Below are 17,555 nucleotides of genomic sequence, written 5' to 3' on the forward strand. Positions count from 1 at the left end.
AAGTGCACCAATCTTAAAGCACATACTTTCTTCCACGCCAAATCTTCTACTTCTTATTGAAAAATAAAATCGTAACACTGCAAGTATAAATTGATGATAGAAGTACCGATGTACGCCAATGCTTCGTATAACCGTTAACCCATACATACTATTTGCCGATAGCATTTTTGGTTCAATCCTTCCATGATTGATATATTGCTCGAAATTACAAATTAGCTTTTTTATGACCCAGCCATATTTGTATTCATATATTACTTTAAACTAAAAAAATTCAATAAAAATGATTAGCATGTCGAAATTATGAATTTTTTTATCCGTAAAAAAATTAGATTAAATTTGAGAGGAGGACATTTAAAAGTGCGATAAATCTGGAAAGTACAGTATGGAGGGGAACTAAAAAAGGGAACAAAAACAAACAACAATTACAACGATCACTGGCGTCATCATCATTACAACAATTGGAGTATATTGATCTATTCAATTAATTTTTATGAAAGGTGTTCGTTCTTCCCCTTGTATAATGAGGTATCGATTATTGCACCCTGGGAGTTACTTTGATTTTTCTGGATGACTGCTTAGCTGATTATAAAATGGCCACTTGTAATAGATGAACATAAAAATAAAAAACGTACCTTTACGTAAGATGGTTCGGATGAAAAAAAATAAAAAAAGGTCTGTGATGTCTCCGTGATATTATATTATATTATATTATATATATATATATATGTAATATTTATATTTATATTTAAAGCATTCGATAGAACCATAATATCATGTTGTGCCCGTCCATCCAAAGCACCTCATGCGAGTGAAATGTCTCGTTTACGTGTTACGTATTAAAAAAATATTTGACGTGCATATGGTCAAAATATCCCTTTTATATGATACATTCAAATCAAATAATAAATCATTCCGAGTGCATGATATGACCAAAAGCATCTCCTTATATATATATATATATATATATATATATATATATATATAACAAGTCAAAGTGTTCTTCTGTATATAATGCATCTGCTTAGTGAAAAATATCTGAAACATCAAATATGATCAAAACGTCACTGTTACACGTGATATGCTTGGGAAAAAAAATTCAAAACACTGGACGCAACTAAAGAGTTTCCTTTTATGATATATCTGCCTAAGACAAAAAAAATACATATATTCTATACATCCGCTCAAGACAAAAATATAATACTATCATCTTTAAACATATATTATAAGGGTCCCCACTTGCAAACTTAGTGTCTACTAAAACATATCACGTATACTAAACATGTCACATCAGTATAAAACATAAAAAGAATTTGGGTGATGGGATCTTGAGGTGTTGGGCTAAAGCCCTATGTCATCCATGTTGCCATGCAGAGTCAACACATAGAATACATGAATCAATGAAGCAACGGATGGCTGTGATCAAAATCATCCTATTTTAATTGTTTGGCCGCCACTGAACAATCATTTAGCTACACCTTCAACGTGAAAAACTTCAATACTCATTAAGCTGCCTCTGTCTTCGAGAAGACTAATGCTGCAGAGTTATGAGAACAAGAGTTGGAGAGCTGTCATAAGACACATTATTATGCATTACCTGACTGGAAAGAGTAAAATTAAATAAAAAATGTTCCTGAGAAGTTCAAATTATTTTCATCTTTGGCAGTTTTTCGTGAGAGCTTATTGATCAAGGAAATTAAGGGCGCCTGGTTGTGTGTACAAGACAGCTGTTTACATTATATTAGTGTAACAAGTATATAGTACATCAATTTTTTTCAATTGTTCGCATGTTGCAGAGGAATACGGTGGCTTTTGCCACAATCTTGACCTTCACAAAGATGCTTGATCTGGGAGTGCAATGTCCAATGAAAAAAGGATGACGGTGCTAAATTAATCCAAAGACAACATCGAAATGCTTCTGCTCTTGTATCAATTCCTCCTCTTCTAGCTCCTATCAATTTAGTTCCCATCCTGTTGTAACTCATTGCCTCCTGTGAATTTGAACTCAGCTACTAGAGCCAAGTGATCACTTCCAATATCCTGAAAGAAGAACAAATGATTGATTTAAAGTCAATACATGCAGAATCTGATCGATTACACATTCACCGTATTAGTATACTATGGAACACTTTTATCTAACATTCTAATCGTCATCAGTGTATTATTTTCCGAAAGCCCTTTCACTAATCAAGAATCTCAATAATACAGTTTGGCAGGTTATTAGCCGTTAAGTGATTCACTATTGACAAAAATGTCTTACCTTGCAAGGTAGGCCACCTAGCTTCCTTAGCGTGTCCAAGGGCAGTGTATCCAGAACTCTGGTACAAGCAAGTCCAGTTGAGTACCTTCACTAAGAGCATCTAAGTCAGAAATATGCATCCATTGGTCTAGTAATGCCTACAATGAGAGGAGATCACCAGATATAGTCAACAGTCCCAAGAAACTTGGAGTGGCAGCTGGTTGCTAGTGGTTCACCCTGAGAATTTCTTGTACTTGCATTTCTCTGCAAAGACGTTGCCAGTCATGCACTACTTTTGGATATTATCCAGGAAATGTTGCAGAGGTTAAAAAGAAATAAAAACCTGAACACTAGCATAAGAGCTTTTCAGCTGCAATGGATGTGTAATTAGTGAATCGTGTGAATTCACAATTGCCCTTGTCAAATTTTCACCAGTCCAATCATTGATTAAACTGCAAGGGAACACAGATAGTGAAAAAAAAATCAGGATGAAATCTACTGTAGCTACAGGATAACAAGCACACTTTTACCAAACAACAGAGCTTTGCAATTACCAAGGCAGATCATCTAGGACAAACTGACATTTATCCTGCCTAAATACTTTTTTTCTGCCGTGCAAAGCAATGTTCAGCTGTAAGAAACAATATCATGTATTTTCTCAATTAGAATTATCAAAGATGAAAATTAGATGTAACTAACATAATAACAGATTCATTCACCTTAGATGTTGACAAAAACTCATAGATTGCACTCTGTACATATGATAAATTAAAGGAGGTCAGCACCAATCAGAATAATGGCCACATATTTCACACAAACTACAAACATTTTGGTAATTGAAAGTACCATTGGTGGTCTGAACCAGAAAGAGGATAGCTCAGGGCTAGGAACAACTTTTATGGAATTTACTTAAATTCTTCTTGCAACCGATATTGAGTATATCATTAGCTCTAATGAAGAGAATATAATAAAAAAATAAAGAGATACTTAAACAAAAAGGAACATCAGAATGCCAAATATATGTGAAGGGATCAGGTATACCTCCGGTGTACTATTAAAATCACCAGCAAGCACAACAGGAATTCCACCCCATTTTTCTGAAAGCGCATTTGCCTTCAGCAATAGTCTATGAACCTGAGAAAATGAAGAGAAGCTCGAGCAACTTAAAGAGGAAAATCAAAACCTTTAGGAAGAATTAAGTCTAATAATGTACATGCTAAAATTATGAATTTGCACGCATGAAAAAAATGGAAAAAATAAACCATTTGATCTAGTATCAGATATACAGTGACACTACTTAACAAGAAGTGGCCAGCAATGAGTTTCAGAAAAAAATCAGGAAGATGATGCCAAATCATCACTTACTACTGTTGCACAAAACAATTTTCAATCAAATACAATAACTGAAACATAAAAATTTTGTCGACCAGAGATTTTGGAAATGCAAGAGCAACTACTGTGCTGAACCATAGACGGAAGGAAATCCACTAATCTGAGCAGAGTTGTAAGTTGCGAGGAACAGTTTCATTAACACAAAAACAGGCAGCAGTTAACACACCCACACACATACATATACACACATTTACCTGCATGGAGATCAAAATAGGTTCACAACATGAGAATCTCAATCATATTAGCTAACAGTTTATGCAAAGTGGCAACAATACAAAAACATATCCATAGTTTACAAAAAAAATGGATTACTCCACTAATAAAGCCAAATCTTAGGTCTTGTAATCTTGCTATAGAACCTCATACAACAAAACTATATCTTGGCAAGTAATCAGGTACTTAAATCTGATTTTTTTTAAAAATCATCTCTACAATTAGAAGAGTTAAGATCCTCTTCAGTTCATGGCAGCGTCCAATCACCTGTCATCTCACACCATGAATAATTAAGATTTGAAGATGTGACATCTTAAATTTGTACATGAAGCACCCAAATGGTGCTCAAATTCTCAAATTAAGGACCATAGGAAGTGATCTTTTGGCTGTAATAGTAAGTTTTTTGCTAGATACAATTATTTGTCTTTGTTTTATTCATTTAATAATGTAAAGGAATTGCTACTGGTATAATTTATTTTGTGTCTCAGACAAAAAGTTGCTCTAACATGACAACCTCAATAGTTGTTATTTATTCCTTCTCTTATTAATAAATGTACAAGTTTCCATAGGCTTCATGATTTTGTAGTTTACACCTTATAAAGTCATGATCAGATCACTCCTCACTCATACTTGGACTTGGGGCATGAAAACTTCAGGTTTGTTTTGATGTGCAGTAGTCATAAACATGAAATCTGATCTTTATAGTAGCATGACTCTTAGAAGATAAAATAGTGTATAAGCTTACTGATAAGCTATAATACTAGGATAGCTCGTCTCTCTAGTTAGAAATTTTTGATATATATCAAAATGGTTTGATTCGTATAATACACAACGATAATAAGTTTCACCCAATAGTCTAATTTAATTTCAATTTCAGAAACAAATGTCTTGACAGTATGTAACTTTTAAGTTATAAAAAGAAAATGTAGAGTGGATGATCTAGATCAAACAAATTGGGGATATAACCACAAACATTTCTTGGTTTTGCAAATGTGACCAAGTAAATGCCAATGAAGTATGAAGTATTCTTATTCTAGATTTCGCTGAAGAAAAGTTCAAAACAACACAAAACAATCATAATCTATCATCAGATCCATATCTTTATGGCTTTCTAGCATCTATTGTTTGTTCGTCATATAAATGATTAAATGGGTTGGAAAAGCTGAATTATCTAATCTATTGTTGCAAGTGAGACGAGTAAACGTTCAATGTATCACAACCCAAAATAGCAAACCAACTATTGAATTATTGTAACATGAAACATCCCAATGCCCATCATACCACGATTCAGGATGTACATAATCAAATACATCATGAAAATAATAGTTCAACATTGTGATATGGAAAGAACGAAATGCTAGAAAGTGGAAACAACTCTTTCTTTTTTTATTTCTTCACTTCCTTGTACCTTTCAGTAGAACAATGAAGTGATTTACATATCTTATAAAGAAATACTAACAAGCCAAACTGTAAGGAAACAACCAAAAAACTTTACAGACTCAGGGGTTTAGTTGCATAATGGTGACAAATGAAGAATGGAAAATAATATTCTCTTGACTCCAAATACCATATGCCGGAAAGTGTGCCAAGTGGAAATCAAAGTTTTTAATAGCATACCTGTCCAAACTTGACATCTCCACGCTTTGGATTAAATAGTACATGAATATTTCCAACTACTACCCTCCTTTGATCATCTTCAGATAACTGCCTATAGCAAGTAAAGTCTGGAGTTGCATAGCAAGCATGATGGTTTTACATAGCAATAATAAAGATAATATATGGCACATAATTATGTAAATTATTCTTCCTCCACTATCCAACATATAGACTTGGGGAAAAACAATTTTTATGGCTGCAAAATTGAAGACCTCAGTATAGAAATTAAGGGCATGTTTACTTCTAGAAAACATATTCCAACTTTCATCCTTGTTTCTCATCATTTGTTTCTAATTCATTCTCCATGAAAAAAAAATGAGCATAGCAAGTAAAGTCCAAAGTTGCATAACAAGCATGATGGTTTTACATAGCTATAAGTAAGATAGCATATAGCACATAATTTATGTAAAAGATTCTTCCTCCACTATCCAACATATAGACTTAGGTAAAAAACTATTTTTATGGCTGCAAAATTGAAGACCTCAGTATCAAGATTAAGAGCATGTTTACTTCTAGAAAACATATTCCAACTTTCATCCTTGTTTTTCAACATTTGTTTCTATTTCATTCTCCATGGAAAAATGAAAAAAAAAAAAAAAAACAAGTTTAATTATATAAAAAGGTTGCACAAGGCTCTGGCAAATGCCATGGTTTAGGAAGGATCATAATATGCAACATTATCTCTATATTTACAGAGGTCATTTTTTAGACTCAAATCCTAGTCTCTCTGGTTAGAAATGAAAATGGTGATGGAACAATTATATCATAGTGGTGGTGGGACAATGGTGGTGGCAGTAGTGATAGTGATGATAGTGGTGCTATGGTAGCAGCAGCGACAGTAATCACAGTGATAATAGTGATGATGGTGAAAGTGATGGTGTTGATAACAATGAAGCGTGGTGGCAGCAGCGACAATAGTGTTAGAGATCATATTGGTGATTGTAGTAGCAGATAGGTGCTACAATGATGGTAGCGGTGGTAGAGGCCAAGTAGCAGTAAAGTAGTGGTGGACAGCAATGTTGGTGGGTGCAGGTTGGTTGTGGCAACAACCATGGTGTTGTGCTATGATAGTTGTTATTCATTATGTATTTTGTTGGGATCACTGCCCTAACCTTGTTTACAACCTTTGTTTCCTAAACTTAAGGTTGTTACCAAAAGTTGTAGAAAGACTGGATGTTTTCTTAAAACAAAAAACAGAAACAATGTTTCCAAAATTGTCCCATGCCTTTTTTGTGATTTCATTTCTAAAAGGAAAGGACTAAAGACAAAAACAATATGCTAAAGCGATAGAAGAGACTTAAGTTTCAAATTTGAACATCAGTACCTCAAGGACAAAGAGCTGAGCAACATTATTACGCAGACCGAAAGACCTAAACTCAATGTTATCCACCTCAAGTAATTTGAACCTGGAGTTACGTAACCAAACATCATCATAATGGGTTCATAAGAAGCAGAAAATAAAGAATAAAAAAAACAGTACCGTTCTTTTTTCCAGAATAAAGCACATCCATCCTTGGCCCCTCCAGTGCGTCCCTAGTACATATATTTGCTTCTCATCTTATTAACAAGACAACATGAACCTAAAACTGAGTCAATGCTCACTGCACACAGAAAACATTTACCTTATAGCCGCCAACATAACCTTTTCCCCTTATACATATAGAGATATCTTCATACCTATCGACTTCCTAGAAACATCAGAAAACACCAAAACAACAAAAAGTACAATGCAAGTTATAATTTGGTAGGCGAGCATGAGATAAAGAACCACAAAGCACAATCTTAAAAAATACAGCTGTAGGAAACAAACTCACCTGAAGGCAAAGTAAATCAGCATTCCACCTTCTGATTTCATTGCAGATGAGCCTCTTCCTTGAGTTCCAGTTCATAAAATCAGGAGTATTCCAATAAAGCTCATGATGTTTAGAAGCATTATATTCCCCCAAGATATTGTATGAAAGAAGCACAAAACTGTCTGGAAAAGAAAAACACAAAATAAACTTCTATATTTTTGTACAATTTTTAATAAATTTGTTTAATTTGCATAAATTTTGAAAAGAGAATAAACCCAAAAACAAATGGAAAAAGACAAAAGATGCTCATACTAAATAATACTCATTAGTATTGAAATTTTGATCCAGTTATATTTTATGAACCCTTTTAGGTGAATTGTATAATGGCCCCTAACACTGCTACAGAGTGCGAAAGTAGTAGGAAAAGATTTACTATTATTAGTGCTCGATAGGAGCTAAGCAAGTGTCAATTGAAAGGTCAATGGCTTGTTGAATCCTAGGGAACTAATTTATCGGGAACACTTACATTATGGAGATGAATTTAAGTCATTCAAAGAAGTGTCGTTGAATAGAGGTCTCAAACACCTTTATTATTTTATTTTATCTCATGTTGTTTTAAAAAATAGAGTTTATTATTGTTTTGATCTCTATTAGTCTTCAAACTGCGAGACATTTGTACCAACATCCATAAGACTATGTGAAAATCAGCAAGGGTAACACTATATATGAAAATTTCATCTTCATTAAGAATCATGAATCCCTAGATAGAGCTTTCCACTGCACATTTTTGTCGATGAAAATGGAGGAGAGGTAGTGCACTCTTTTCTTGTGCACTCTAGTATGAATCTAGGAGCTTCAAACCCCTCAATTTATTCTCAAGGAATCATGGACACAACTTACATTTATGCATTTAACACTACATTATATTTTCATTTAACGTGCTTTCATATTTTACATCTTTTTTTTTTTTGTAATCCCACAAGAACATTGATAAGCATCAAAGCACACTAAAATGCACCCCATTGTCGATATAGCATCCAAAAATTAGTACCATATTGTCACGAACTTAGCTGGTTTTGTCTATGTCGTGCAGCACCCTTGCGTGTCTGTCCGGGTCAGTCTCCCCGAAACCTCTCATAGTCCCTTAAGGACCTACAAAAGAGAATATGGGTTCGATAAATCGTTTATCTCGGGATACACAAGTAACTATTCCAGCAAACACTTGATAGGCAATGTAAATTACAAACATGGATTTTGCATACTCTGAACGATTATGCAACAAAAGATCCAAGACGGTTTGCCACAAACCAAAATCCCCTCGAGTACCCACATGACACTGCAACATAACAACGTAGCAAACCAACCCTAGACATTATCCCAAAGGCTCATCCAGCCATGTGTCACCTGGGAAGCTCCTAGGTGCTATACTAGCTAACACTCCGCACCACTATGTGAAGCTAGAAAACTCCCAAAATGATTGCCTAGATGGCCTAGTTCTAGGCAGTTTTGCCTCTACATGGCGTCTACATGCAACCTACGTTTATAAGCCCGAAACAGTCATAAAAGACCTTCCTTGTTGTGCGCCAATCTCTAAAATGTCTCATGTTGCTTGAACTGGGTGGACGTTTGTTGGAGCCTTAACGAACATCGTCTCGTAGACTTTGAAGGTTTTGGAGTCTTTCCTCGATAAAATTTGCCCCATCGATTCTTCTTCCACTTAGTTATCATCTTCAAGAAGGTTCACGTCACTTCCACAGAATTTAGGCAAATAGCTAAGTTCCTTACATGATATGCAGAAAAAGCAATCCTCCTATTAAAAGTTGTAACACATATTTCTCTTGGAACTTCAATAATTGTGATTTGATTTTTTTTTATTTCATCAATGACCTTCAAAGAAACTTTTATATTAGATGCAAGCAAAAATGGGGATATTCTGTCCTATATAAATATAGAATAGAAGAGATCAAATTAGTCCCCGAACTGAGAGTATCAACGGCAGGAGTACGTAGCCAAAACCATAGGAAAACAAACCCATGTCAGAATTCAGCTTCCAGAATTAGGATTGGTTTTCCAATTGCCAAAAACTAAAGCATCGGTTTCTCGCTTTCTACAAAAAGAAAGAACGCGGAAGCACATCTTTGACCTCAAAGACTACTTTGAAGTGGATGAGGTCTGAAATGGTACCTTTGCTTGGGCAATCGTGAAGCGTCGTGTGCTCGGCTTGGACCCAACGCCGAACGGGTTTCGGAGGGGAATAAAACTCTCTCTTCCTCCTGTCTGGATTATACCAGCGTCGATCCACGGGCGCCGCCGACCCGGGCACTCCGTCGACGCTGCTAGCGGAGATCGACTTCGAGGAGAAGCGGCGACTGAAGGGCCGACGTCGGGCCGACGTGGCGAGAGGGGCGCCGGCGCTTCCCAGCCATGAAACCTCGTAGCCCATTCTTTAATCTGTGTCACCCCAACAATGGGGTGGAGACGCCCCAAGTTTATTGGAGACCCAGCGGGGGGCGTGTAATGGGGCGACCTCCGCCGAAGACTCGTGGTTCAAAGTCGAGTCTGGTCAAGTCAAGTTCGGTTGGTTCGTTTCGAGGTTTCGATTCGAGCCGAACAGACGTGGTTAGTTGCCGAAACTATCCCGGGTCTCAAGATTCAATAATTGAACTCAAATCAATGGTAAGATTAAAAGTATGAAAACATAAATAGTCAAGAAAGCCCAATGTTGACTTGAATCCAAAGTCCACCAAGAATATAATCATTACTATAAAGAGTGTGATTTAGTAGCACATCCTATTAAAACTATTTTTTCATTAAATATAAGATAAATACTATTTGTGTTTCTAGAAGTTAAATATTATATATAATAAATATACATATGTATATATATATATATATAACATATTTATCGTTATATTTTTGGCTAAATTTAAAAAAAAAATTCACTTTTTCTCATATAACACCTTTTTTTTATTCTTATGTATCGCCTCTTATTTTTAAAAAAATATGATTGCCCTTAAACTCTATCTCATCACCATTGTTGCTTCCTATCACTCGACTCTCATCCTTCGACATCGCTTATCGCCTCTACCTCTCTCTTCTTTCACCTCCTCTCTCGTCTCATCTTCCTCTTATATCTTCATCTTCATCATTATGATTGATATCACATCTCATCGTTGATTGTCATCTTTGTCCCATCGCCCTCGTCTCCTCTCTCCTCTTCCTTTCTATCGTCTCGATCACCATCATCTCTCTTCGTCACTTATTGCCACTGTCGCTTCCATTCCACTACTCTCACCTTTCTTACCTCTTCAACTATATGATTACCACCACCCTCGCCTCCGTTTTCCTTTCCATATATAGCAAACAACTCTCCGGGGAGCTAGTGGAGTTGAGATCCAACGAATAAGATGAGACGCAAACAAAGTAAGATGAGGACAATGGGTAGAAGCAAGAGAGCAGGACGATAGTAGTGGATAAGAGATGAAGGCGAAGGGGCGATCGATGGGGCAGAGACAAAGGAAAATCTTATTATTTAGAAAATAAGAGGTGCTAGGAATAAATTAGAACTTATAAATTTATTTAGGAATTGTTCAATTTTTTTTAAGCATGTCATATATGTGTTTGAAAATATTAAAATTACACATATTTTTACTACGACATGTATCATTCCAAAAAAATAGGTTAATTATTGCCAATATTATTTTATTTAAGTTGAAAGATATATAATTATGAAATATAAATAATATTTTTAATTTTTAACATGAAGGATATTAATGATGATTAGAGATTTGGGTAATAGTTAACTTATACTATAGCGAATGGATATCTATATAAATAGTTAACTTATATATATATATACATATATATGTATATATATATATATATATTTGACATCATAATCGCTTAAATCAATGATACATGCTCTTAGTATTTCCTCTAATATTTGAATGATTCTTTTTTATTAATAATCTATTTAATGATAAAAAGTAATATTAAATGCTAATTTTATCCATAGTGCTTCTTGAAGACTTTTCAAAAATTTTGATATGAATTTGGGTCTCTAACACAATAGATACACTTTGGAGCCTAATTATTTTTTAATATAATTAAACATATTAATATATAGAATAGTTAGCACAAATAGGTAGAAAGTGAGTTATCTTGGTTAATCTACTCAAATCTCATCATGTCCCTTCTTGATCCTAAGTAAACCCATGACAAAATCTATATTAATCTCTTCTATTTTAATTGGGATATTTATAATGGATTTAATGTACCTATTGGTCTCTGATATTATATTTTGATTTACTATAAGACACTTCACAATAAATAAATTGTATTATATCTCTCTTCACCACCAATAGTGATATTTTAAATCTATGTATATTTTAGTTGTTCTATAGTACATTGAATATAAGGAGAGTTTGCCTTTGTTAAGATTTTTTATTTTATGCTAGGCTCCTTTGCTATACATAATCTACCTAAAAATCTAATTACCCCTCCATTAATATGAATTTTTGTTTCTCCTACTTTCAATCTCAAACTTCAATTGATTCAAATAAGGATCGTCAACCTTTAACTATAATTAAACTTTTAAGGATTATCTTAGATTCAAACTTTTGTATTTCTATATAAAGAGATCTTTAAATTATGGATAAAAATGACTAAATTTTTAATTAATGCATTAGCAACCATATTCGTTTTCCCAAGATAATAATTTATCACATGACTATAATCTTTTACTAATTCCAATTATCTTTTTTTGTCTAATATTCAATTCCTTTTAAGTAAGAAAAAAATTTTAAACTCTTGTAATCTTTATATATTTCTCGTTTATCTACATAAAGTTAATGTTAGTCATAGGTGTCTTACAAACCAATCACGTGATTGATAACATATGTGACACGCTGCGTAATCTTTTTATTATTATTATTATTGATATTTTCATAGTTGCATGTTACATATATTGTGATATTCTTAGAGGTGTGCAATGAGAATTGGATCATAATGAGATCATGATAATGAGACCAATTCACCTATAAATATAAACCCTAAATATTTTCGATCATAGGTTACTTAAGAGAGACATCGAGATAGTTGGACAAACTAGTATATTATATACATGTCCCTATGATGGAGGCAACTAGTCTCATAGTTACTCGTGTGAGACACTAAGGGTACAATGCATATGCTCATTGGAGAATGAGTTTACTGATTGATCTGCTCATGGAATACTAGATGGTTAATGATACCTCATTATTAGACAACAATTCTGTAGTCTCAATTGTGCATCTAGTCCTTATATTTGAGATTCCAAGAATGTCATGTATGAGTACTCTATTGTTTGATATCAGATTTCTAGGTCTAGAAGTTTCAAATCTAGCACAACTGGTCATTGGGAGTGATAGCCAACCTTATGAGGGTAATTGAATATTGATAAATAATCATCCACTCTTGATGTCATGAGAGGAATATCTCATATGTTCTCGCTTAGACAAATCCCTAGCCAAGGTCATTCAGATTGAAAGAGAAAATAGTTCTCCAAGAGAATTTGATTAGAGCGGGACTCTAGTAGATTCTATATGGGTCTGATAACCATACCCGATATACAGTTTTTTGGATATTAGATAGATGAGGGACTATAGATATATGATAACTTAGGATAGACATATCCAATTGATTGGATACTCCTGTATCATCTAGGGAGTATGATGTAGTAGCCTAATATGTTCATAGTCGATGAGTCGAGTGAATTATTATGAATATAATAATTCACTGAGTTAGAAGGAGTTCTGATAGGTGCGACTCACAGTCAGCTCGGTATTGGGCCTAAAGGATGACACACATGTGGTAGATATTACGATGAGTAGAGGTTTAGATAGAAAATATCTACCGAGCCCCTTTCTTATTGGATGTCCAATAAGCCCATAAATTATTAGATTTGTTAGGTGAGACCCAATGAGAACGATTATTGATTATTGGATAGAGATCCATTAATCCAAGAGGCTTGGGTAGTTGGATAGAGATTGGGCACCCAATATGACATGATCCATTAGCGTTAAGTTGATAGAAACCTATTTAAATATGAGAGAATCAAAGGGGTTATAGGCTAGACTCCTTTTGATTGTCGCCTCCTATTCTTCTCCCTTTCTCTCCTTCTTAACCGATAGCCCTATTTGAGACATATGGACAACAAGAACGGTCAGCCCATTCTTGATCTTAATGTAGTCTTGTGGTGCACAAGGAGAGGAAAGATCACGCTGTGAAAGGAGAATCATTATTCCACTATTTGTCATGTAGATCACCACTAGAGAGGAGGACATCTGACCATCTTCATCTATGCTCGTTTTATATTTTCGGGAGATACGATCTCCCCTAAGTAAATCATCTCACAAGTGTTATATAGTTTTTTTAGATTTACGATTTTTACGCACCAATCTTCAAATGACAATCCAACGTTAAATTTTTGGGAAACCAGTTTTATTTTTTCTATTCTTCCGTAGTGCATATGATGTTGCCCCAAGTTTCACAATAGTTAATGTCACCAAATTTTTAGGGAAAATATCACTATTGCCAACTCTAAATCATGAGTCAAATATTTCTTCTCATATTATTTTAGTTATCTTGAGGCATAAGCTATAACTATGTTATTTTATATCAAAACACATTCTAGATCATTTTTTGATGCATCACTAAATGCCATGAATCCTCGTGATCCAAATGGTATTACAAGAATTGGAACATAAATCAATCTCCCTTTCAGTTCTCAAAAACTATTTTTACAAGTCTTACTCTATTCAAATTTAATTTTTTTTCTTATTAATTGGGTGAGAGGTAATGTTATCTTTGAGAATCGTTTTATAAAATGTCTATAATAACTTGTCATTCCAAAAATACTCTTTACCTTAATTATAATAGTTAGGCTTGGGTAAGTAACTAATTGTTTTCACCTTAGCTAGATCTATTGAGATTCCTTCATTGGATACATTATGCCTAATGAATGTTATTTTCTCTAGCCAAAATTTATATTTCTTAAATTTTTAATATAATTATTTTTCTTTAAAGATACTTAAAGATCATTCTTAAATGTTCTGTGTTCTTCCTTAATGTGTGAGTATATCATAATATCATCAATAAAAACTATCACAGATCTATTTAGATACTCCTTAAATACCTTGTTCATTCAGTTTATAAAGATGATTGGTGCATTTGTCATACCAAATAATATCACTAGAAATTCAAAGTGTCTATATCTAATCCTAAAAACAATCTTGAGAATATCCTCAAATCAATTTTTAAACCATACTCTCAAATCAATTTAAAAAAATATCGATGCACCTTATAATTGATCAAATAAGTCATCAATTTTGGAGAGTCAGTATTTATTCTTAACATTCACTTTATTTAATTCTATGTAATTTATGCACAATCGCATGGTTTCATCTTTTTTCTTTACAAATAGGACTAATGCACCATATGGTAAAAAGTTAAGGCGAATAAATCTTGTATTAAGGAGCTCCAATAAAAGAAGTTATGAGGTTTAGGAAGAAAGATAAGTTAAATCATCAATACATAGGATCATACAAATTTTTTTTTTGATAAAATTGATAATGCGACTTGCAAACTAATCTTACTTCTTGCATTTACGAAGGTACATAATAGGATATTTTAGATAACTCTTATGTAAAAAAGAGAAACAACTTTGAAGATCACTTTAGTCAAAGTACTATAGAAGAATCACATAACGGATAAAGTAACTTGGAAAAAAAAAGAAAAGATGTGAGAGAAATATTCAGAGTTATTCAGGTAAAAAATTTCGAGGATGAGATTTTTATTAGAATGAGAGGATTGTAATGCTCGAGTTTCACATACATTATGTTGGGAAATCTAGGACGACATCAAACACGCAGCGGAAGAACATAAATAAAAAAATATAAATTTTCTAGAGAAAAAGGTTTCTTATCAACGTGCAAAGATTAACACGTAAAAACCTATGAAACCAAAAAACTGCATGTACATAGGAGATTATATGACCTAGGGAGATCGTATATCACTGAATTCCTACATATCTATATGAAAGGATGAAAGAGGTTAACTGTCCTCATCTCTAGCGGTAATCTACATGACAGGGGCTACGAAGACGCTTCTCAAATTGTTACACAATTCTCCTCATAGTGTGCTCCATGCAATCAAGAAGGGGCTACCTCTTTTTACTGTCTACAAGCCCCAAATAGGGGCTGCAGGTTAAGGAGGAGAGAGAGAGAGAGGAGAATAGATGACAACAAAAAAGAACTCAACCTTTTGGTTCCCTCCTATTTATAGAGGCCCTATATCAACTTAACCCTGATGGATCATGTCCTATTGGATATTTGATCTTCATCTAATTACTCAAATCTCTTAGATTAGTGAGTCTTTACTAAATAATCTCTTATTGGATTATATCTATAGGATCCAATAATTCATGGGCTTAATGGATATCTAATAAGATAGGAATTCCGACGAATATCTTATATCCGAACCTATACTCGTCGTAACACCTACTATATGTGCATGACCCTCTAGGCCCAATATCGAGTTGGTCGTGAGTCATACTTATTAAAACTCCTTCTGGCTCAATAAATTAGCATCTTTATAATAATTCACTTGACTCATCGATTACGGACGTGCTAGACCACTATACCACAGTCCCCAAATGATATAGGGGAATCCAATCATTTGGACTTATTTATCCTCGGTTACCATATACATATAGTCCTTCATCTATTTAATATCAAAGAGACCATATATTGGGCATGGTGCGATCAAACCTATACAATTTCTCTTCAAGTCTCGCTCAAATCGAATTCTCCCGAATAACTATTTCTTTTTCAATCCGAATGACCTTGTCTAAGAATTAATCTGAGCAAAAATATATGAGATATTATTTTTATGATACCGAGAGTGAATGATTCTCTATCGACACTCAATAACCCTCGTAAGAATGACTATCACTCTCGATGATCGATTGCGCTAGATTTGGAACTTTTAAACATATAAGTCTAGTATCAAAGAATGAAGTACTCATACATGACATCATTAATGTCTCAAGTCTAAGGACCAAGTACACCATTAGGATGACGAAATCGTTGTCTGACAATGAGGTATCATCGACCATCCAGTATTCCGTGAGCAGATCAGTTAGTGAACTTATTCTCCAATGAGTACATATATTATAGCATTAGTGTCCCTACACGAGCAGCTATGATATCAGCCGCCTTCATCATAAGTTTGTCTGATTATCTCGATGTCCCTCTCGAGTAACATATGACCAGGATTATTTAGGGTATGTGTTTAAAGATGAATTTATCTCATTATCATGATCTCATCATGATTCGATTCTCATTGCATAAATCTATGGACATCACAACATACTTATGCATCAAACAATATAAAGTGATAAAATGACATAATAATAATAAGTAAAAAGAGTGCATATCATATTACATATGTCATCACTCACATGATTGGTTTGGTTTATAGGATACCAATGACTAGTACATTTAACTATAACTAGTATAGTAAGAGAAGCACAAATAATATATATATATATATATATATATATATATATATATATATATATTATCCTTATTTAATAATATAAGTTGTGATATATATGCTTTATAAATATGATAAATGGCATACTCATGCTTTTAACTTTTAAAATTAAAGTATATACTTTCAAAAAATATTTTTCTTAGTATTATATAAAATATTGGTTGAAGATGCATAAATATTATTATTTACTTTAAGCATCATACAAAGTCAAAGTAATATATCTTAAGTGAATCTCAACTGAATGAGTTTAGATATGATTAAAGTAACGAAGTTTAAATTCTAGACCTCATATATATGAAAAATAATAAGCTATTTAGGCATGAATAAAGTAATAAAAATATAAATCAAATAGAAGCGTTATACTAAAAATATTGATATACATAAGTGAGATTGAAGGAAAATGAGTTTATACAAAAAAAAATATATATTTACTAAACTAAATTTGACTCAATTGAAGTTACTATAATAATAGAATTATATTATAAAAATAAAAATAAAAAATAAAAATAAAATATAATGGGATTGAATCCTAGATCTTAAGTCATTCTCTTAGTTTTTCTCATAGAAACTAAGAAACCCAGCTCTAAGAAAGATTAAGGTAAGAAAAACCCAATTCTTACCTTGTTATATGTAAAATTTTAGTCTTACATATTGTAGACTAATTTTTCTAA

At 33.4% G+C, this 17,555-nt stretch overlaps 1 protein-coding gene across 3 annotated transcripts; it reads right to left on the minus strand.

The window, feature by feature from the left end:
• Positions 1–1,677: 1,677 nt before the first annotated feature.
• Positions 1,678–9,773, minus strand: LOC135583384 (carbon catabolite repressor protein 4 homolog 3-like). Of its 3 annotated transcripts, XM_065157703.1 has the most exons (14): positions 9,475–9,613; positions 8,342–8,442; positions 7,312–7,472; positions 7,120–7,185; positions 6,978–7,030; positions 6,822–6,903; positions 5,459–5,545; positions 3,278–3,370; positions 2,956–2,988; positions 2,791–2,867; positions 2,580–2,688; positions 2,415–2,500; positions 2,258–2,342; positions 1,678–2,037 (listed from the first exon to the last, which is right to left on the minus strand). In XM_065157703.1, exons 3-14 carry the CDS (start codon positions 7,384–7,386, stop codon positions 1,957–1,959), a joined length of 927 nt encoding a protein of 308 aa, XP_065013775.1. In that variant the 5' UTR covers positions 7,387–7,472; positions 8,342–8,442; positions 9,475–9,613; the 3' UTR covers positions 1,678–1,956. The 3 variants fall into 3 exon arrangements, with proteins under 3 accessions (XP_065013775.1, XP_065013774.1, XP_065013773.1); XM_065157702.1 differs by lacking the exon at positions 8,342–8,442 and having other exon boundaries at positions 2,258–2,347; positions 9,475–9,773; XM_065157701.1 differs by lacking the exon at positions 8,342–8,442 and having other exon boundaries at positions 9,475–9,771.
• Between the last annotated feature and the right edge of the window lie 7,782 nt (positions 9,774–17,555).

The sequence above is a fragment of the Musa acuminata genome, chromosome BXJ3-7 (assembly GCF_036884655.1).
Source record: "Musa acuminata AAA Group cultivar baxijiao chromosome BXJ3-7, Cavendish_Baxijiao_AAA, whole genome shotgun sequence".
Lineage (NCBI taxonomy): Eukaryota > Viridiplantae > Streptophyta > Magnoliopsida > Zingiberales > Musaceae > Musa > Musa acuminata.